This window comes from Apis florea, unplaced genomic scaffold (genome assembly GCF_048593485.1).
Source record: "Apis florea isolate Af1SG1 unplaced genomic scaffold, ASM4859348v1 contig_3078_pilon, whole genome shotgun sequence".
NCBI classification, from domain to species: Eukaryota; Metazoa; Arthropoda; class Insecta; order Hymenoptera; family Apidae; genus Apis; species Apis florea.
This window is the reverse complement of record NW_028256702.1, coordinates 1,684,567-1,709,638: the sequence shown is the minus strand read 5'-3', so window position 1 is coordinate 1,709,638 and position 25,072 is coordinate 1,684,567. Positions and strand designations below refer to the sequence as shown.

Sequence of the window (25,072 nt, the reverse complement as noted above, 5' to 3'; positions counted from 1 at the left end):
GCAATTCACGCTGCGGTTGCAACTGAAGGTTACGTAATGCTGAAGATCTCAAGATAAATTAAGCTATGCATCTTATAAAGGGAAGAAATCAAATATTTAGATACGCAACAAAAAAGATACAAATATATGTTTACATATCGTATGTATGTATGTCGAATCATTAAAATCAATAATAATATACACTTTCACTCAAAAGTCTTAGAATAGAACTTGCATCATTAATAAATATTTAGTTTTTATTATAAATCATTTCCTTGATTGATCCTTTTTTTTTTTTTATATAATAATTAATAATGAAAAATAACCAAGCAAGATCACTTTTGATTTATATCTTATATTTTCTTCGTTATATAAAAATACGTAAATTAATATTTATCGATAATCATCTAATTTTCGAGCATAAATATATTATGATTTTCTATGGCTTTTGTGCGAAAGTGTACTAAAATCACTTGTATCACAATAGACGTGTGGACATTTTAGAAATAAATATACGATTGTCATTTTTTATTTAGACAGCTAGATAGATGTCGAATACGATAGATTTTTCTTAAAAAGTGCTGTAATATGTACATAAATTATGATTGTCAGCAATAGATTTATTGTTAGATACAACGAAATCAAACGTTTCGTTATTGAAGCGTGTTATAGAACTACGATTTTGATAAGGTACACATTTACAAGATAAATGAAAATTTAATTTAAAACGATTTATGTGATTTTATTTCATCTTCTCACGTGTACAAACTCAAATATATTCTATGTACATATAATTATCGACTTATTTACCCAAAATATAAAGTAAAATTATTGCCCCATTCGTTATGATTCGTTTTACTTTTTTACAGCTACTCCTAACACTTCTCTTTGTACATTAAACGTGGGAAAATACTACTTAAAAGATTTTAAGTATGATAAATTGTTAATAGAAATAGATGCGATAAAATAAGAAAAAAAAAAATAATATAATTGTAGCGTGATGGTTTACAGATATAGTTTTAAAGAAACTCATAAAATCTTATTAATCATATTAAATTTCATTTAAATGATATAATAAAATCGTAAATATATTTCTTAAATATGGATCAGAATATTTAGTTATATTTTACAGTGAAACAGTTAATTATCAAATAAATGATTATCTGAATAGAGAGTGAATATTTAGAATACATTAATTTAGAATACATTTGCATTCTGGAACACATATCCTGGAACGATATATAAAAACGATTAATTTATTTTTTTACAATACATTAATAAAAGTAAACACGTATATTTGAAAATTTTAATTTTTAATTATACCATAACATATTAATAAATTTCGTTCTTCTTGACCAATGATCCGAAGTATTGTTTATCTGAACGAATTTATTCCAATTAGTTCCAATAATGTTCTACTATATTACATAATTATTTTTTTTAATTATGAAATATTTGATTTTGCAATATAAAATCATTTAGAAATTAGTAATTAAATGTTTCGAATTTAGTAATTTAGTAATTAAATAATATTTATAATTATTTGAAATTAACCAAATACAATATTATTATTACATATACGTATTTTTCGAAAAACTAACATTAAAAAAATAGATAACCTATTATTGTAAACAAAAATTGAAGAATATAATACGAATATTGAAAATAAGATATTATTGACAAAAGATCAATTAAAGATTCTTTTCCAGAATCATGATCATCCAGTCGTAATGAAGATACTTTGATTAATATCATTGTGAATAAAGCTATAGAAATATTGAAATTTTTATCAAAAACTCAATTCTCTCGTTTATTTATTTTTTTTTTTTCGCAACAACTTAATTAAATTTGAAATGTGAATAAACAACAAAAGATTACTTTACAAAATAATTAAAATAAAATGCTTGCAAATTCGTTAAAATTATATTAAGAATTTAATACAAAGAACAAATATCAATTCAAATATTTCTTTAAATATTTCTCCATTCGTATTTCATAAGAATCCATTAAAATTCGTATTGAGAAACAAAAATCAAAATTTTCGCTATTGCGCTTCCGGCGAAATGTGTATTATGATAAACCTCCATGTTTAAATCGAGCTCGATTTCTTGAGGGCCTTGAATACTTTGTGTCAATACCAAAACAGCTTGTGTCGGTTCAGGCTTTTTCAATGCGAAACACGATTCTGTGGCGCGTTGTATTCCAGGTGGCGCACGTGCTTCCAAGAACGCCATACTGAATTGTATCGCAGAGCCTGGCAGGTGATATCCTTTCATTTTAAATAGTTCTTCCGGTCTGGTTGGCATGACAGGTAACATGCTTACAAGAGTGATGAAATTATATGAGTAATGCGATGGTTGTCTAATGCAAGCATGATCGTTGATACGACATGGCCATGATCTCACGCATCGGCTAAAATTTCAATAATTTATTATAACATAATTAGTTTATGCAATAATTAATTGATTTAATTTCTGATTATACTATAGTATCGTTCAAGATTTTTAAGCTCAAATTTATCGTTTCGAGAATTTTCTGATGTTTGCTAAAACCATGAAAATCATGATCGTTTTTCACGGAAATGAACGATTTTTAAAATAAAGAACAAAAAATAGTTGATTTTCACAATCGATAAATTTTTCGTGAATCATCGATGTCTGGATAATTTATTAATTTGTAAAATTCGATATATTTAAATTTTAATCATTAATTAATTTGGTCGTCTAAGATTTACTTTATTTTTTTAAATAATATTATATTAATAGCGTTCAAGTAGCAAAAATTTGTTTGAGCGATACTATAATATATTCAAATATACTAGTATTTTTATAAATATTGTTTATAAAATATTCTAATTAAATATTCTGATAAATAAGTATATTATTATATTTATATATTTGTGTTATTATATTCATCTTTTGAAAATCAATTCTAAAAAGCTTTTTATTATTTATCAACACATTTGAGTAACGATAGTATATCCATTATAGAAATTTCTTATTCTATGGGAATTGAATTTAAATTTTTTTAAAAAGTATAAAAAATGAAAGAAAATTCTCGATGTAATCAGCTTTTCTTTTGTTTACGCATTTTAATATAAGTGTTGTTATCAATGTGTATAATCATTTTGGATTTTATTTTGCATTTTTCGTCATTTTAAAATTGTTTTTTATACTTATAAAAAATCAATATCCACCATTAGAAATTCTCTTCGATTTTTAGTCTGATGATTTTTAATCAGTCTCGAATATATAATTATAAGTTAAAAACAATTTAAGTTTTTTAAATAAAGTGTAACGAAGATAGAATAAAAAATTTTATCGTATTTTCGTTTCTCTTCATCTAACGCAAGCATAAATTGCTTGCTAACTTAATAAATAAGCCTCGATAAATATTTTTGTATATCGATTTTTGTTTTTTTAAGCTCTATCTAAGAATCGATTTTTCAAAAATATTAATTGATGAATATATTAATATTTTGTGTGTATATATATATATATATATTTTTGTATATATTTTTATTAATTTTACTTCAAGAATGTGTTTCTTATTTTATTTTACGAATGCAAATTATTTTAAGTTATGCAAGTTATTTTCAAGGATAATATTTCTTATTATAAATTAAGTCTCCAAAAAGATAGATAGATACTTACTTTTTTCTTTCATGATCACGATGGTATCCGTTGGGACATTTTATTTTATTGCAACGATAACTACCTCTGACGTTGTGACAAATTTCATCTGCTTCTCTGCAGATATGTCCAGCTTGACATTCATCGATATCTTGAAAAAAGATTGAAACGATCAATTATTTAAAAGAAAATAATAATAATTGCAATATATTCTAATTAGAATGCGAATATTTAATGCACAAAATTTATATTTATGTCTATATACACACATATATATATAGCATATATAAAATAAAAATTGGAAAATGAAATCTAGATATAAGTTTGTTATATGATTAGAAAGATACAAATATATTTTTTATTAATATTATTTATATTAAATATTAAATAATATTTTAACATTATAGAATTATACCCATATATATTGTGTATGTGTAATATTGATATATTTTTATTTACTTTTAACATATAGTTTTAGATATATAACATATATTTCTACAAATTTATTGTACATAAATATTTACATTCTAATTGTTACTAGTTGTGAAGAGATTCTAAGGAAGTCAAGGACAAACAATTTAAATTTTAATGATCTCAATTTTTTAATGATTAGGTCAAGTACAAAATATAATAGGTAATTGCGAGATAATGAAGATATACGACGCGTTGATAAAATACTGAGAATATGATACCCGTTTTATTTGAATATTCAATAGCCAAGAAAAAATTCTTGCATATGACGTATTTAAAATTTTTTAATTAAATATATCCAATATATGTAACATTTCTCATATTAAAATTATATTGGTAATTTGAAAATTTATTTTTTTGATCCACATATCTACATCTTTTTGCACAACAATTTATTTGTTTATTATTATCATTGTAATTATATCTTTTGCATAATATGTATAATTAATCAATAAATGTAAAAAGTATACCTTCACAAGTACGGCCATTATGCCCAAGCTTGTAACCATCTGGACATTTGCAAGCATAACTGCCTGGTGTATTTTCACAAATCCCTACGCATAAGTTGTTATCTTTAAACTCTGTACATTCGTCGATATCTGTACAAGAACGATTGTCGGGATTCAATCTGAATCCAGATTTACAGATACATTTGTAACTCCCCCATGTGTTGAAACACGTATGTTGGCACAAACCAGGTGTTCGTGCACACTCGTCGATATCCTGAAATAAAATAAAAAAATCAAAATAAGAAAATAATAAACAAAATAATTTCTTTGTTTAAAAATATTATCCGAGTTAAAATATATAACTAACTTATTAAATATATAACTAAATAAATATATTTATATAACTAAAATATATAACTAAATTATATTATAAGAATAGTAGTGGTACTACAATCCAAATGTTAATATAAAATTTTTAAAAATAAAGTCATTGTATATATTATATAAATAAATAAAATTATGGATATTTGGATTCACAGCTTTTTCCAAATAATTTGGGTACTTAGATATCATTTCGTGATTCTTATATATTGTATGAAATATATATAATGAAAAATATCTTTTTTATCAATATAAACCTCATAAATTCAAACTATTGAGAATTTATAATTACCTATAACAAGAACTTTTCAATTTTCGATTAATTCAAATTTAAATAAATTTATGTCCGACTTTCAATAATCATTAAATTTTTCCTCAATACGTAATATTTTCAATTAAAATACTTCCAAGATAGACTTTTTTAATTTTTTTATACTATATGGAAGATCTGAGTGAAAGAATGCTTATAAAAAAAATTATCATTCATGATCCTTTAGATGTATAACTACATATAATTTATATACTTTTTCGAATGAAGAAATACGATTGAAAATCGTTTTGATACATATGGCGAAGTGAAAAATGTACTTAAAAAATTACATTAAAATTTATTCGACGAATTGAGAGATTGGGTCCAAGTAAGTTTACGTATTAATTGACTCACGTAGTGAATACACCTGTGTAATACATCTTTGACTATATTTTTGAATATTTCTTGCACTAAAAGATTAATAATCAGAAAGATTCAATTTTTCAAATGGAGGAATTAAAATGTAAAAATGTACAACTCACCTGACAAGTATTACCAGCGAAACTACTACTAACATGTTCAAAACCATTTGCGCAGTTACATTTGAAAGAACCAACGGTATTCTCGCATTGACTGTTTGATCCGCATATGTTTCCATAAAGGCTACATTCATCGATATCGATGCAATCTTTATTCGGTCCAACGACGTGCCCAGATGGACACGAGCAAACATAACCACCTATTCTATTCATGCAAGTTTGATCGGCGGTGCATTCGTGAGTACCATTCGCACACTCATCTATATCGATACAATATCTTCCTGATACTGGATCCAAAGTATATCCGCTACTGCACAATACTTTAGACACGCATCTGAAACATGAATTGTAAAATTTAGAAATTGATTTTGAATTTTCTCTTATCTGATTATAAGAATATTTAATATTTATTATCTATAAATAATGTTGTAGAGATTAATTGTAATTGAACGGGCAAATGAAATAATTAAAAATCGTTGTATAATATAATATTGATTAGAAAAGTATCAATCTTATCGACATTAAGTAAATCAACACATTGATCTCTTGTTAAAATAATTGTAAATATTTTTATATTTAATAATGTATTTTTAAAATAATTTTTTCTTTTTAAAAAAATAATAAATAACGAATTATTAATTATATATTTTAATACATTCCATACATTAATTTGAAAACCAAACTTCTCCGATAAATTAATTTCAAAAAATTATTTCAAAACCATAAAATATATCTATAAAATTTATATTTATCAAACAGCATACCTATAAGATCCAAGAGTGTTCAAACACCTCATCGTTCTGCCACAAATATTAGGATTTTTTTCACATTCGTCTATATCCGCGCACTTGTCCCCAGGAACAGCTTCAAATCCACGTTGACAGTTAATCTGTTCCTGTGATGTTAACGAAGTAGTAGGCGCAACTGATGTCGATTTAGCGGTTGTGGTTGTCGCGATATCGAATCGAGAGTCTAAAACCAATACACGTGGGTTACGATCGCATCGATAAGAGCCAAGCGTGTTCCTGCAGTGATAACCCTTTCCGCAATCGTGTGTTCCAAGGAGACACTCGTCGTCGTCTTCGCAAATCTCGGTGGCGGCATTTAGAGTGTATCCTGTGCCACACGATAGATAACGAGTACAAGTGTAGCTACCTATGGTATTGTCGCATCTCTGTCCTTGCGTACAGCTATCTGTCTATAACAAGATGAAGTACATTTTAAATGCGATTTCAAACGAATAGTGGCAATTGAAAATAATTATTTTTTTTTTTGTCTTATAAAGATTAATAAAAGAGAAATAAAATTTTACTGTTCGGTCAAATGTTGAATATTTTTTTTTTTCTTTTTAAATGACAAACAATGAAACACAGTGATTGTCAAATTTTGATAAAAAAAATTATCGAAAGATTAAGATGTTTAACTTGAGAAGAATTTTTGTAAGCGAAAAGAATTTTTTTTTTTGAATAAAATTTAAACGAGTCAAATTCAGATAAAAATTTAGTAAAAATTATCGAGTTATCATATCAAGTTTTCATCTTAATGAAGTTTTTGAATAAGATAAATTTAATAAATTCTAAAATATTATGGAAGAATTAATATTTTTACAATTATAAAAATTTAAAGAAAGAAAAATTCATAAGTCATTTAATGGTATTTTGTTGCTATATTATTTTTTTGTTTATTATATTTAGAAATCCAATAAATATTCAAGATCCAATAAATTCAACTAAACTAGTTTGGATAAAAGATATTAAATTAATTTTTATTAAAAAAAATTGATATTTTTTTCGTGTCAAGACTCAATTCTTCTTTATTTTGATATATATTTTATATAAACAATAACATAAAATTATAAATCGTTACACCATATTACGTGATGATAATTAACAGCAATATGTATAAAACAAATATATAAGAAAACAAGATTAATTACCCTCCAGTTTTAAAAGTAGCAATAATATATCTTATTCGAAAATTTTAATAAGATGAAACCTGCATAATTAAAAATTTTATCTTTTTCTTTAGAATCGAATTGATTCAATTATATCGTTTCCAGACACGTGGAAAATAATTTAATCGAAGGTAAATTTATATTTCGATTTGATTTTCATGGTGAATGAAATGAAATCAACTTTACAAATAAGTTTTCAAATAAGTTTTTCAATTAAGATATGTGCCTTTGAGAGTTTCTTCCCATAAAAGTTAGAATCACTGGAAATAGATTTATACTATTTTTCTCATTTTCATCTTATTCCACATTATAAGCTACATCATGCTTGTTTCAACCATTATTCAAATCTTATAATTATATCTATTTAAGAATAAAATCAATTGAGTAATATCCTCGAACAGTCACTCTCAATGCTGTATCCTTTTAAATACTTTCGAGAGGAATTGGCAATTTTTATTTAGCAGTTTTGAACACTTACCTTTAGAGAATATAATTCTAAACATTACAAGAACTATAATTTAAAGAAAATTTTACACATCTTTTATAAAGATTCTACTATCTGATATCATTATTATATCATTGTTGGAAGATCATACCTGTGTTTGGCACTCGTTAATATCCACGCAGGCTTGAGTCAAATTCTCACGTTGAAAACCAACTTTGCACTCGCACGTGTAGCTTCCTACAGTGTTGATGCACTCCTCGTTACTACTGCATGCATCCTCTATTTCACGGCATTCATCGATGTCGACGCAGCGATTGTTAACCAATTTCGTTCCAGGGATACACTTCTTATTCTTTGGTAGTGGTAAGGCTGTCGTGGGTGGCTTCCTAGTTCTTGGTTTTGGAAGTTTCGCACAGCTATAACCACCCGGCTGATTATAACAGATCTCACCTTCACAAGAGTCCAAACCCTCCGCGCATTCGTCGATATCTGTTGAAGATGATAATTTATTTCTAATGAGTAGTATAAAGGAGATTTATAATTTTCAATATTTACACGATAATATATTGAGCCTGATTTAAGCAACAGTATATATTTATTTTAAAAAGTAACACCTTAATATAAATTCTGTGTATATAATAATCTTAAATAAAATATTTCTAAAAAGATAAATTGATTTCTAATAATTTCTAGTAATTTCTAATACTTTGAATTTAATCCAAATAATAATTGATATTTATTTAAAAAATGACTGTTATTTTAATGATTTATTATTTGATTTATATGATTTATATATTATAAATTTCTATGATCTTAAATTTCAGATAATTTCTAAAATTTTGTTTAAAATATTGACAAAAACAAGAGATTGATCAAAATGAAACTTCGAAAATGTCTTGAGAATTTAAAAAAATAAAAATTTATATATATATAGATATATATAAAAATATAATATAAAAATAGATAATTATAATTCTAGACATCAAAATATATACAAAAATTGATATATAAAAATATCGATTGGAATTTATATTTTGAATTATGCAATTTGAATTATTTTTGCACTACATGTATTTGCACATACAGAGACAAAATGAAATAGTTCAGTCAGGTTGATAATATTTTACATGATTATTATGATCATGATTATCACTTGCCAAGCTAGATTCTCTATTAAGAAGATAAATAATTTTAGATATATAAGCGAATTCTATTGAAATTTAATACTTTTTTACGTAACCTGTATGCACAAAGTTATATATATTCTTCTTAATTGATAAATCTGATAAGCGAGATAAGCAATTTTACAATATAATTTTGCAAACAGATCAAATATTTCTAAAAATTATTTATAATTTAAAAAATAAGTTGTAATCGACATTTTTCATATAAACTTTTGTGTTCGTTTTAATTTATCTAAAAACAATTCTCCAAATATGTTTATATTTTTATAAACATCTTGTAAAAGTATACGAGAAAATAAAAACGAATTAAAACGAATTGATTTTTTTTAAAGAAAACTTAAGAGAAATCATTTTGATCTTTTATTTTTCGTATTTATTTTAGAAATAGATAATTTATTTGAAATTATAGAACATAATCATATAAATCAAAATAAATCATTAAATACATAAGTTAATAAGAAATGGACGATTTTTCATTTTCTGAATAATTATCAAAACAATAATTATTTTTATATTAAACAAATCAGAATTTGCCGATTAATTTTCTTTTGTTATTAATGAATTTGAAATATATTATTATTTAAAGAAAAAGTTGCTCAAAATGATATTATTAACTAACATATTTCAAATTCATTAAAATCATAAAATCAATGAATAAAAAATTAATCGACAATTATATTAACAATTATAATATTATTTTTACATGAACAATGTAAATGTACTTTTAATAATAAAGATGATTTAATAATAATAAATTTTGTAATAAAAATTGCAAGTAGCAATTACCTATATACTTGATAATTAGATAATAATAATAATAAAAAATAAAAAACCAATAATAATTATAATTCATACTATATATTTCAATCGAGGAATATATCTTATGTTTGTTGTTCAAATTTATTATTAATATTTGTTAACAATAATAATATTCATACCAAAAATTGGCAATTATGATGTTGGTTGATTCTATTAAATGAAATTAAGATATTTGTATTGCAATATGATACAACATTTGCATACGTAAAACGGACAACAACAAAATATGCTTATTAACGATAAATAAACTCAAAATAAATACATACAAACAATGCTTCACATGCAATAAGCGTGCACACGTGCAATTTTAAAATATTTATTCAAAAACATTTTTCAAAATATTAAATTTTATATGCTTGACTCAAAACTTTTTAATTCCATCCTGAAAAAAGTTGTAAATTAATACAAAATTTCATTAATGTAATTTTATCAATTTTTCGTTTCTGCAAATTGAAATATAAATATAAATTTATTTGTAATGTAAATGTATTTATTGTAATTTCTTATAATAAATTGTATTACACCGATACAATTGAATATAATTTTAAAATTTAATATAATTTAATATAATTTAATATAAAATAATTAAAATATACCTGTGCACTTTTTTAGTCGAGGATGATATCTATAACCGGAAGGACAAGCAGGTTTTTGACGTTGATGTTGTCTAATCGATGTGGGTCTTTCACATCTTCAAACATAATAAAACATGAGAAAAATGTATTAATTATATTTTCTTTTAATATTATTTTATATTCAAATTGTGTGTAAACAATATTTTTTAATTGCATAAAAATAAGAAAATTCCGATATAATAATATATAAAAATAGGAATTTCATGTCGTAAATTTAAAATTTTAAGAAAGTTAGTATATATTTAAAGAAAGTATTCTATAGCAAAAAACATTTTAAGTACTTAAAAAAATATTATATATATATATATATATATCTAAAAAAAATTTAACAGAATTTTAAACTGTATTAAAAAATATATTTAAAATATATATTTGAAAGATAAATTGTTTTATTTAATATTTATATAAATATCTTTTATTTAATTTCATTAAGATTTCATAAAAAATATAAGAATTTTTTTGCAGTGAAATATTTTTTCTACATAAAATTCTATTTTTTAAAATCATTTTTTTTTTTAACTTTTTGACTTTAGCATTATATTTATTGTGTACAAAAAATTTTATTTGTGATTTTTTATTTTTCATTATTATCTAAATTAATGATAAACAAATTATTTGATAATAATATATTTTTCAATTAAAAATTCAAAATTTATTTGCAAATATTTTTTCAAATAAATTTACTTTTTATTTTATTTGAAATAATTATTTATTCTTTTTATTTTTATTTCATGTAAAAAGTAGCCAATAAATTATAATATAATATAAAATGCAAAATTTCAATATTTAATGACAATATTCAATAACCTTTAATAATATATACCTGTAAGTCCCAGGTAGATTGATACATTTTTCAGAAAGTCTAGGATCACATGTGTATTGATCAGTAATACATTCATCAATATCCTCGCATCTTCTAGTAGCTAAAGAATATTCATAACCGGCTGGACAAGAAGGTAATCTGGTTAAACATTCGAAAGTGCCATTTCTATTAACACAATATTGATGCAATTCTAATCGACAAGAATGCAAGTTTTCCTCGCACTCATCGATATCCACGCAACTATTATTGAGGAAAGATCGTTTGTAACCGCTGCTGCAAGGCGGTATCAATTCGCAGAAAAAAGAACCATTTGTGTTAACGCATTTATGAGTACTTTCTGGACAATCATGTCTGCCTAAAAGACATTCGTCGACATCTTGGCAACCTTTTGTTACTGTATTAAAGTACCAGCCAGTGGTGCAAAGTGGTGTACACTCAAAATCACCTGGCACGTTATGACACACTTCATGCTCTTGACAGGCTCTAATCGATGCACACTCATCGATATCCACGCATTCTCCACTCTTCGTATCTCTGCTATATCCTTTTTTACATGGCTCCAAGAATAAATAATGATTGGTATTCTAAAAGAAGAAATTACACATGCAGTTGCTTCCAAAATTATGAATATTGGAATAATATTTGTTCTTATGTTTTATATTCTATTCTTGTATTCTATTTTCTAGAATAAATATGATTTTGTATAAAATAACAAAAATAAATATATTAAAATATAGTATACATATAGGTGTACATATTTGATATTTATTATAGTGGTAATGTATATATAATAAAACTATATTTTTCAGATTTTCTCTTATGAAAGAATATTATGAGCAAAAGTTAATTAATAATTTTTAAAATTAATAACATAAATTTATAACATGTCCAAATATTTTTGCAAATTCAAAATATATTATTCTTCAATCTATCTTATAAATTGTGCATGTTTTGAGAATAATAACTTCAATAGTTAATTTTTTTATTAGAAAAATTATTTAGAAAATTTAAATACAAAGAGTAAGAAATAAAATTTAGAAATTTAAATATAAATAATGTATTTAAATTTTATATGGAAATAAATTTTCCTTTTTTCATAAAAAAATAAAATTATACAATGTATTTATCATATTTTAGATCAATACCTGCATTATATAATCCTTTTTACTATTTAATTGTTTGCTAATTCTTGGTGAACTTATCGTTGTCGCAAATTCTTTACAGGAATACGAACCGTTCGTATTGACACAATAATGAGTTGATACGTTACAAGAATGTAATCCAAGTGCGCACTCGTTTATATCTCGACAAGACGGTTCGTTTCTGCTCGAGTAATAAGTATTATTATATTGAAAACCAGGTGGGCATATGGAAGAACATCTATATCCACCATTGAAATTTACACATTTTTCATCAATTTTACAATTTGCTAAACCATTGCTACATTCATCAATATCTGTCAAAAGAGAAATTTCATAATAAATAATCGAATTATTGTGGAATTAGATAAATTCTAACTAAATTAACTAATTAAATTCATATAAAAGAAAAAAAATAGTGAGATTAAAAAAAATATATATATATAATTTATAAAAAGATAAGTATTTATAAGATTTTAATGATTTTGTACCAATGCAATTTAATGTATGTTGATCAAAAATGAATCCTTCGTTACAAATCATCGTTTGATTAAGGGCTGGAGAAACAGAAATTTGTGATTTGTGCCCAGTAACGTCATATCGTTGTATATGTGATTTATGTCCATTATGTTCATATAAATAACTATGATGATCTTTATCCTTTCCATTTAAGTTGGTAACTTCATGATTTAATGGTTCACATCTAATTAAATGAAATATAATGAAAATGTATCGATCATTGATATTATTAATCCTTAAGATCCCAAAACAGATCAACTTCCTCACAATTAAATATTTTACAAATAATTTGTTTTTGTAAAGTTTTTTTTCTTCTTCTAAATTTAATTTTCTTTTAAAATTATTTTAATATTAAAAAAATATAAAAATTTTTCAATAATGCAATTTTAAATTTAAATTACTAAAATTTTAGAAGAAAAATTCATGAAAATTTTCTCAATCTCGTTTAATATTTTATATAGATTTCTGGAATCCTAAGAATCAATTATTAAAATATCAAAAACAATCTTTTAGAGAACGTACCTATAACTACCTATGTCATTTACACATTGTTCGTTTATTTCACACGAATGCAGTTGTTCTTTACACTCATCCACATCGATACATGCATCGTTAGAATCATTCATAGGTTTATATCCCGCAGAACAAATTGATGGTTCCGTTTGTTCGTCAATTGGAACAATAGAACGATTTAAAGATAAGCATTCGTAACCACCCAGTACATTTTTACAAGTGGTATTCGGATCAAGACAAGGATTATTGGACCCAAGGCATTCATCCATATCTACAAATATAATATACATGTGTAATGTATGTATACACATGAATATTTATTTAATTTTAACTCTTTCGATCAGATTATTTCCTATTCTGTATTTTTCTATTTTTTCTATTCTCTTCTATTCTCTCTCTCTCTCTCTCCCTCTCTCTCTCTCTTTCTTTCTTAGAAATTTAATATATAATATTATACATTTTAAAACTTATATATTAATTTTAAAACTGGAATGTAACGTTTTATTAACATTTTATTTTTCATATGCTTTTGCAAATAAAATCAAACAAGCTATATTTTCAATTGTAAATTAAAAATAAAAATGAAAAGTTATAATGACATATTCGATAAATATTTATTAAAATTATTTTCAATAAGATGGGAAAAAATATATTATATAATTTGAAAATTTCTTTAATAAAAAAAATACTTAGTTTATATTGAAATTAAAAGATGAAATTTCTATCGTTGTATTGTATTTTACAATCATATATATTTGTTTAAATAAATAAATAATTATCCATCAGGATATTATTTATAATTATAATTTATTAATAAAGACAATTAATAATTAGTAATATATTATCAAGAAAATTATAAAAATGTCAAAATTCCACAGAGGATCAAAAATACGATTTAAATGAATAGGAACGAAAGAGTTAAAGATATATTGATTCAAATAGAAAATTTAATAAAACTATTTAAAACTATATAGAGATGATGAAAAAATTATAAAAAAAAAAATAATTAAAAAAAAATTATTACTCACATGCAGATAAAATACATGCTGGTTCAACAAGATTCAGATATTAACATTTGAACTAAATTATTTCCAACCATTCCATTAATTCGTTAAGATATGAAAAAAATTGTTCACATGCATATATCTATAAAAAGAGTTGATGTATCGAAGAAAAAATTTATTGTTAATATAATAAATAGTTATATATTATCATGTAACGTTAAATAGATAAAGCATTCAATTAAATTATAATAAATTATTAATTTAATATCAGAGAATAATTACCTATACAGATGCCTAAATTAACATTATACATAAACCCTTTGTCACATTTTATATCACACTCATAAGCACCTTCGGTATTACGACATTTCTCCGTGTCTTCTAGACAACTATGAATTTTTTCTGCGCATTCATCGACATCTGGAAAAAGAAATAAAAGTTTAAATTAATATTTCTTTTTTCAGTATAGAGAAATTCTAAATTTGTATTTTAAATACCTTCGCATTGCTGTGAAAAGTTATTGAATTTAAATCCAGCAGGACATGATTTTATACCTTTTATTTCTAAACAACTAAAACTACCTTGTGTGTTAACGCAAACATTTTTGATTCCACGACATGGTTTAGGTAATATTAGACACTCATCAATATCTGAAAATATTATAGAAAATTTTAATTCTATTATTATATATTTATACATATTAATTTATGTCTTTTCATATAAAATATTCTCTTTTTTAATCATATCATATAATAAATTAACATGATAACAAATAATAATAATAATTTTTATTGTAACTTAAATAATGAAAATAATTAATTTAATTATATTTTGATTTATTTATAATCTTATTAATTTAATAACTATTATTAAATTTATAATTAATCAATATTAGAGATTATATGCTATAATAATATGATGTATTATTAAATATTTTGTAACTATTATAGATATAATTTCACTTATTATAAATTTAACTTGAAATTTGCATCATCATAATTCTCTCTCCAAGAAAAATATAAAATATTTATGATTTATTTACATAAAAAAAAAAATCAGTATTTCTCATTGCATTAATTACTCTACATTTTTATAAGTAAATTTTTCAATTTAAAAAAATATCTTTATGATTCTTTGAAATAGAATATTTTTTATTATTAATTTTTTGATAACAAATGAAAACAATTCATTATATACACAAAACTTTAAAATAATAATATATTGATGTCAATAAAAGATATTAACAGTAATAATCCAAAATTAGAATTAACAATTACATAGAAAAAAAAATTCTTATATTTTTTACATATTTCTTTTTACCTAAAAATTTTAATCATTAATATTTCTGTATATATGAGTTTATTAAATTTATAAAAAATATATTATTTTATTATGTAACAGATTCAATTACAACATAATAGAAATAGTTTCAATAGTTTCTCCAAACAACAAAAAGAATCAAATAAATTAAATATATATTAAAAATTTTTTTTCAACGAAAACAGAAATTATAAAATAAATTATTGGAAATTTAAAAAAATCAGTAGATTATTAAATTATATACCTGAGCAAAGGCCAGTGGTAGACTCCCATTGGTATCCAGGTGGACAATCTTCATAAGGATCAATTTTGAGTCTATTTTTTGATGTGCATATGTAAGATCCTATGGTATTCTCACAATAACCAGGACACATTCTTCTTTCTATACACTCGTTCACGTCTAAGCGGTAGTAATACATGATGCGAACAAAAATAACCATAGACATAAGCAAAAAATGCAATGCAAAATCTCAAAAAAAGATGTTTGAAAATAAAGCTCATATCATTAAGCAAACATAAAATAGGCTTGAAGACGAGCTTGAAACTTGTGAAAGCAATGAAAATTTTGTAATGGTAAAACATATTGAAAATGAACAAAATAAGCAATTCAAATAAGAATCATTCAAATTATCATTAATTCAATCGGTCAAAAATCGATTAATTCAAATTAATACCATACCAGACAAAGAATCTTGATATTGACGTTTGATCATTCTTCAAGGAGTTTCAAACAATCAATACATATACATATATGCATATGTTAGTCATGTATATCAATATTTCAAGATTCTTATTATTCGTACGTACAAACAATCAATATACAGGATGAGACACTTAAAATAGATGCTACCTTTTGGTTGTTAATTATGATATCACTTGCATCATGGTATTCAATGGCATAATTTAATGTAAATTTTTGATATATGGATGTGTAAAGATCATATGAAGATCAATTTAAAAATTTTTTAAATGATAATATTAAGAATTAATTATCGCTCATATAAAGTATATTATTTTCCCTTTGATTTTGATGTTTTTGAACGATCTCGAATCATTGTACACGTTTTAAAATATTAGTTGGTAAAAAAAAGATCATATCCATTCCATTTAAAAAAAATAAAAGTGATCTTTCATATGAACTCTATATTCATTTATTTACATTAAATTAAAGGAATTATTTATATGAAATTATATATTTTTTTAACATCAAGTTCTAACACATTTGTGTCTAACACATTTTTCGTACCACTAATAACAATTGAGATATTAATAATGCAAAAGTAGTTTGTTTTAGATATTTCATTCAATATGTTATTAATAATATTATTGAATAATATTGTTCATAAGAATGTTGAGAAACTATATTGATCGTATAAATTCATTCATTCCATTAATAAATTATAGATTACGATCTGATAATAGAAATACACGTGCAGCAATTTTAGTTTATTGTCTAATTTAAATAACAAAATGATAAAAAAGACGGACAAAGTTCTGACACCGAACTATCCTCTCTGTTGCCAATCTCCTACCAATTTATTATTAAAGCAATTTCAAAAAATTATTTATTTTTACTTATTAAAAATTGTTTTATTTTATTTTATTCTTTAAAAATATTAATTTTTTTATTAATTTTTATATAATTGATTAATACTCATTTTAAAAGTTATAAACCCCCTTTTTTATTATCCTTTTGTATATAAATTAATTCATATTTCATATAAATATTATATATTGCTAATTACGTCTGACGAAATTAATTTTTATTGATAATTAGTGAAAATTTGATATTTTTAGTATTTTTTTCTTACTTACCATCGCAAACTTGATTAGTAGCATTGTAACGATAACCAGCCGGACAAAGAAGTGAAAAATCATTATTATCCTCCGGAATAGTAGTAGTTTTAGCTTCCGATGGTTTAGGTAAACAAGAATGTTTATCATCCGCTAATATATAACCAGGATTGCAACTGCATGTAACCGCAACTCCATTATCCGTACAACGTTGTTCACACGGATTACTAGATTTACATCTGTATCAATTAAAATTATACAATTAAATATTCCTTTATTAAGATATATAATGATAATATTTATAATAGAAAAATATGTCATCTTAAATTAATGTTATTTTTTTATGAAGAGAAGATCAATAATGCAAAAGTGAAAAAAAATTTGACTTTGCACAAATATAGTTTAATAGATATAATGGAATTTGTTTTGAAACTTTTGTTTTGATAAAAGACAATTCATAAAATATTAAAAATATAATAAAAAAAATTAATAAATTCTTATATTATAAATTTATATTATTTATTAAATTAGAATATGTAACAATTTTAAAATATTTATAGAAAGTATCGGTTTTAAAAAGATTTTAAAAAAATTGAAGAATGTGATATGTAAATATAAAATATTCAAAAAATTCGAAAATTTTTATTAAATAAATTATTTATTATAAAGCATAATAAAATTTACAATAAATCTCTTTCAAAATTCTCAAAATTCTTTCTATAAGTATACACTATTGGAAGAGTTATTTTTTATTTGTAAATACATTTTTAAATCGATTTCGATTTATTTTATTTTTTTTTTTTCTTATTGCAATTTGACGATTATTTAATTTTTTTGTATCTTATTTATGTTTTTTTTAAAGAAGTTTCTTAAAAATAAGAAAAGAAAGAGATCAGTTAATTATTAATCTGGCAAAGAAAAAATAATTAACAACGTTATCATTAACATTATTAAAATGCGTTTTAAAAAAAGATAAAATATCTAATATTTAATATACAAGTTGGAAATAACTTCTAACGATTTTTTATATTTAAAAAAGGATTCCTTTTAGAAAAGTTTCGTCATAAATTTCGTTAAACTTTGAAATGAACAATTTATGGCAAAAATTTCCAAATTTTTTCGAACATATTTTTTATTTTATAAAACTTCTATACCTATCAGTTGGTAGATCTTGTCTACAAGTTTTCCCATCTTCTAATAAAGTAAAACCTTCGCGACATTTGCAATAATAAGATCCTGGTGTAGGAACACAAATATCAGAACATAATAATCCTTTCATAAGTTGGCAGATGTCATCTAAAGCTAGAAATTAATATTTTTAAATTATTATTAAGTAGGTATATTAGTATTAGTAGTTAATTAACAATTTTAAATTTTAATATTAATTATAATAAGATAATTTATTTAAAATTTAAGAATTCCTATATTTTTATATAAAAAAATATTTTTTTGTTCAATTTAGCTTGTATTATAAATATTTATTTAAAACTGCTTAAATCAGTTTTATTTTAAATTGCTATATAACAATATAATTATATCAATTTATTACAGGAATCGAAAAACGAGATAATTTTTTAATAATTTTTACAAATTATAAATTACAAGTAAACATTTATAAATAAATTACAATTTAAAATTAAATCGTGACTAAAAATATTAAAATTTAATATTTTTAAAATTAATTTTTTATTTTTCTAAACTACTCAACAATATTGATGCAATTTTTAAAATTTTATCTTAATAGAAATTTAATATTGTTACTTACGAGGTGTAGGTATCGATGGAGAAAAGGATGTTGATGAAGCTAATGTAGTTTGAGTGGACAATGAAGAAGAAGAAGAAGAAAGTGATGACATTGAAGTTGATTCACTATTAGTAGTCTCACTGGAGGATGTTGCATTTGTAAGATTTGTAGTAAAAGTTGTTGTTGTACTTGGTGATGCTTCGTAACAACATTCCAAAAAAGCAGGATCCCATGGATTGCCAAAGGTAAATTTCTTAAAAGCACATCCTTGTCCCATAGATCCAGTTAAAATTCCTTTTTTAATAGAATTTAAAAATTACTAAAATAATTAATTATATATAATAATTCGAAAGAACAATTACACAACTGCAAACAAGTTTATTTTCAAAAGATGAAGAAAACTAATTTTTCTTTTATCAAATTTAATTAAATATATAATTAAATACAAACAATTAGGCAATTATTTAATTAAAGCAATTATTTATTAGTTACTTTTAAATTGTATTATTCAAAAATAGATATTACTTATTATTATAATATTATAATTAAAATGTTATTAACTTGTTTTAAAACAAATATAATATTAATACTACAATTATAATTGAAAATTATAAAAATTTTTAATTTTGTAGTTATATTATTATTTTTCTAAATCAGCACTATGTATTTTCTTCTTATAAAATAAACATTAATTAATAAGAATTAAATTATTAAAAAAAGGAATTATTTTATTAAAAAAAATAAACAACTCATTTAGACAAAAAGGAATGAAAAAAAAATATCGTCATCTTTATTTTCATTTGTTAAAATATGAAAGAGTTATTTGAAGCATTAAAATTAATTTGCAATTACATGATATATCTTCAACATGTGAAAAAATAACTATTAATCTTAATACCAATAAAATTTATAGATTGAGGGTATTTATGCGAAATTTGAATGTTAAAAAATCTATGAATATAAAAAGACGGAATAACCAAAGTATAACGTTTATAAATATAATTTTTATTCATGTTCATAAAAATTTAATTCTTGCATTAAAATCTATTTAATAATCTGAATAGATAAAAATGATTAAAAAACTAAAAATTTTATAAACATCTCATTTAAAAAACATTTTTATATTTAATATTTAATAATTATATTTTTGAGCAGATTTTTTTCTTCAATTTTATCCTTTCCTTTTGTGTGTGTATGACTTGAATTAGGGAATAAGGAAAAAAATATTGGAAATGAAATAAAAAGAAACAGAATGTTTGGAAAAATTATACGAATATGCAAATTTACCTAATTTACACGCTTCGCAACAGTCACGATGATAATCACCAGGTCCCAAACGTTTACTTTTACTGCCGGAAACACACGCTAAACCAGCATGTGCGTCCAATTTCCCTTTCTTGCATTGTTGTTCGTGATACGCTCTCACGCAACAGATGTCCACAGCCTCTAAGCAAAGTCCTTGTTCGACTGTCGGCACTCCAGACACTGGACCTGAGAACTTTTCACACCTGAGCCCTTCCAAAGCCCATGAAGTACCAAGTCCGCAACATTTTTCAAATTGCTCTTCCATTCTGGCTTCACTGAACAAAATTCCTATGAAATGAAGTATACCTATTATATGGTATAACTATTAAAATAGAAACTATGATATATTATTATTAGGGAAAAAATTATCAATAGATTTACCAGTAGATTCAATTTTTGCTATTTTATTTCATTATATTTTATTATCTTATCTAATTATCACTGACACAGTTAAATTGACGAAGAAAGAAATTAAGATTAGTTTCTTTTCAAATAAGAATTGTAGTTTCAATAAGAATTAGAAATCGTAGTATGTGTTTGTAGAATAATTTTTATGTATTCATATGCCTCTATATTTATTAAATTTAACATTCGTTATTCTTTTTTAACAATAAAATGCTTTGATATTTTTCCAAAAATCTAATATTTTAATATCAAAAATTTATTCCGCATAATTCACTTTCTATCACGATTCACTCTTTCAATATCTGTTTAAAATTTATTTAAGCCTCATTCTAGTATTATTCTTTTATATTTTATTAATTTTGTTAATTTTTATTTAAAAAATTGATTTTAATTCGATATTCGTCCATTCTTTAAGATTAATAAAGAATATATAAATGTAGAAATTTCATTATATTTTCTAATAACAAAGTAAATGAAATGAGTACAATTCATTCAGAAAAATTGATATCGATTAAAAAAGATGGCGTCAATGAATTTGCTATAAATGATTATTAAAAAAAAAAAAAAATGACGAAAAGAAATAAAAGTTTAATTATTTAAATTATTTCTAATTCATAAAGAAAATTATCAAATTGACGATAATGTTAAATTGGCCATTTTGTGTTAAAAATAATCTAGCTTTTAGATCACAAAAATTAAATAACTTAACTTTTATCATTCTTTTCTTTTTTCTTTCTACGATATTTTTTTAATTGCTATTTTTATATATTTCTTACGAATCTTAATTATTTCATCACTATCTATATTTTCGATTATTATAAAATTGATGATTGATAATAATTTTACACGCCAGACAATAATTTCCAATTTCGAAAAAAGCTTTCATGTTTTCATCACTTTTAATAAAATGTCTCTATTTTGCTCCAAAATTTATAATTATAATAAATAACCTTTCAAAATAATAAAATTCTAATTTTGTTAATTCAATTTTTTAAAATTCAATTCTTTTCTTTTAAATGTCAATTCTAAAAATACATTTATCGTATAGAATAAAATTTATATAAGATTTAAATTATTTTTCAATTTTTTGTAAATTGTTTTTCTTTTATTGTTTTCAATTGATCACAAATAATTCTTAGAACTATGAAATGATATAGAGACAGAAAAAATAGTTATATTTGATAATAAATTTAAACATCGTGGAGTTATCTCTTATTTGCATATTATTTTCACGAACTTTAGATACAATTTAAGTCCAATGTAAGATTTTACCTGTCGCTGCAATAAGTGCAGCGATAAGAAGAAAAATTATATAGATAAATGTTTCTTAACAATCTTTACTATTTCGTTTTCGCTCAAAACTTGTTTCATATAATGAATTTTCATCATATTCTATTTTCATATCTTTTTTTATAATCCTCATTAAATTATTATTAAATTTTTTTATATAATATAAATATATCTATATTTTATTTAAAATTTTTCATTCTTTAAAATAATTGATCATCCATATATTTCATTCATACAATAAATTTAATTTTGAATTGAAAATTTTAAAAATTTTAAAAATAAATTTTAAACAATTAGATAGAATAATAAGATAATAGATGTAAAATGAATATAACGCAAATAGGTACAAGATATCTAAAAAAAATCTCTGATTCATAATATTTAACTTTGTTTTATTTTTAAATGATTTCAATCATATAAGTCATGAATTAAATTTTTACATTATAATAAAATAAGAATAAATAACTATAATGTATAAATTAAAATTATTTATTATGCATTTTTCTTTCGTTATTATTCTTTCATTGTTTTTATAATAATATAAGTAACTAATTGTTTAATATAATTAGAATATATTATGAATATTAATATTTGTACTATAAAATCTAAATAAAATAATTTACATATTCATTTATTCCTTAATTTATCAACTTAATCAATTAATAATATTCATATATTAATGTAAAATTGAATTTTTTGTCTTTTATAAGAAAGGCTATATAATGTTTGCTTAAAATGAATATAAATGTTTATATATTATGTACTCTATAAAAGATAATATTGTTATAGTATTCAAATAGAAATCCCCATAAATTAAAGATTACACATTGAGCAATTGATAATTGTTTCATAATCTAATGAATCTATGTAGTTTGTACATATATTTCATGATTTCATTACAAAATTGTTATCCTTTTTAATTAAATATATTTTAATCATATCAAATTAATTTAAATTTGATTCAAGAAAAGAATTTATTTTTTTTAAATCATTGTGGTCATTTTATCTAATAAACTTATCTTAAAACTAAAATTTTTTTAAAATTATTTACATAGATAAAATCATTTACAATGAAATTTCGCGAAATAATAATAAAAAGTTAAATATATATTGAAATATTATAAAGCTATAAAATTATTTTAATATAAAATTATTTTGTTTGTTATAAAAAGAATGCCTTTAAATTTAATTATTAATATTTATTATAAACAGATATAATTAATAATCGAATAAATAAAATTTATTAGAAACTACTTCTCATTTATTTTTTTTTCTCTCTCTATTTATTTCTTACTTTTATTATAGATAGAATATTTATAATTTTCTAATATATTATAAAATAATATAACTTACAATATGTTATAATAAATTATAATATAATAATATTATAATATAATTATAATAAATAATATATAATTTTAAAGAATTTTTATAAAAGTGATAAATTCAAAGTAAGTAATTACATATTATTGTTAAAAGCATACTTTTTTTTTTATTTATCTAATAGATTAGAAATAGTACGGGCAAACTAACTTTATTCATTCTCGAACCCGGAACTCCATATTTCTCCTATAATATTAACTTCCGTATCATTTTTCAAACATTAACTTAGTAATTAAATGCTATTTTGAATGATAAACAACATCTAAACGTCTTAAAGCTCTACCGAACGTTATTTTATACGTATTAACTTCAATTACCAATTCTAAGAAATGAAGCTCTCAATGCGTATTTACAATTTATATTCTTATGAATGAGAAACAATTTAAACAATAAAATTTACTTATTCGTTTCTCACTAACTAACAATAACCAACATGAGAAATTCGATAGAATTTTTAATACGAATAATACCTTGCTTTCGAAGAGAAAATTCCTCCAATTGAATGGTTAGAAGTAAGAAGAAAATCATACGTAGATCCGTGAATCGAGTCATCTTCTCTCTTGAACTTTTTGTCGAAATTAATCGTATCACAATCTTTTCTTTTAATCTATCTCTTAAATTTTATCTCTTTATTGTTGCCAGTTTGATTGATATAAAAGCAAAAAATCGCTTCTCTTTTATCGGATGCGCTCTGATCAAACGCTCAGCATGCATTAAAGCATTCAGTTTGCCGGTACCACGGTTTTCTTCTCTGCACCTTTCTATGTGCATCTCATTTCTCGGATTGTCCTTCTCTATCCTTATGGCTTATTTCCTCTTCCCCCATATACTACCTCTCTCTTTGGTATGCGCGCGCATAGATACTAGAGCAATCTCATCATCAGTAATGGCACTGATCTTAAACTTGCTTGGATGTTCACCCCAATGTCCGACTTTTTCACGTGTTTCATCTATTTCTTCATCATTTTATCATTATCTAAGTTGTTTTATTCATAGCGAATAATTCAATGTTACAACATCAGAAGATATATGTTTGAAATTTGTTAAAAAAAAATTTGGATTATTTAAGTTTTATGTATTAAAATGTATAGAAAA

General features: G+C 22.7%; 1 protein-coding gene across 2 annotated transcripts; it reads right to left on the bottom strand.

The window, feature by feature from the left end:
• Positions 1 to 695: 695 nt before the first annotated feature.
• Positions 696 to 24,727, bottom strand: LOC100870240 (uncharacterized). Of its 2 annotated transcripts, XM_086908373.1 has the most exons (20): positions 24,448 to 24,727; positions 20,882 to 21,187; positions 19,616 to 19,888; positions 19,005 to 19,152; positions 17,872 to 18,089; positions 16,301 to 16,456; positions 15,234 to 15,386; positions 15,019 to 15,156; positions 13,742 to 14,003; positions 13,192 to 13,403; positions 12,707 to 13,017; positions 11,562 to 12,145; positions 10,700 to 10,794; positions 8,252 to 8,589; positions 6,857 to 6,899; positions 6,466 to 6,673; positions 5,705 to 6,035; positions 4,553 to 4,805; positions 3,633 to 3,762; positions 696 to 2,391 (listed from the first exon to the last, which is right to left on the bottom strand). In XM_086908373.1, exons 1-20 carry the CDS (start codon positions 24,527 to 24,529, stop codon positions 1,986 to 1,988), a joined length of 4,647 nt encoding a protein of 1,548 aa, XP_086764499.1. In that variant the 5' UTR covers positions 24,530 to 24,727; the 3' UTR covers positions 696 to 1,985. The 2 variants fall into 2 exon arrangements, with proteins under 2 accessions (XP_086764499.1, XP_012346768.2); XM_012491314.3 differs by having other exon boundaries at positions 6,466 to 6,899.
• Positions 24,728 to 25,072: the final 345 nt, after the last annotated feature.

Coding starts and splice junctions, on each gene's coding strand:
- LOC100870240 (XM_012491314.3), bottom strand. CDS start 24,529: ATGACTCGATTCACGGATCTACGTATGATTTTCTTCTTACTTCTAACC. Junction 13,018..13,191: donor ACATACATTAAATTGCATTG/GTACAAAATCAT, acceptor CTCTTTTGACAG/ATATTGATGAATGTAGCAAT. Junction 12,146..12,706: donor AAAAGGATTATATAATGCAG/GTATTGATCTAA, acceptor TTCTTCTTTTAG/AATACCAATCATTATTTATT.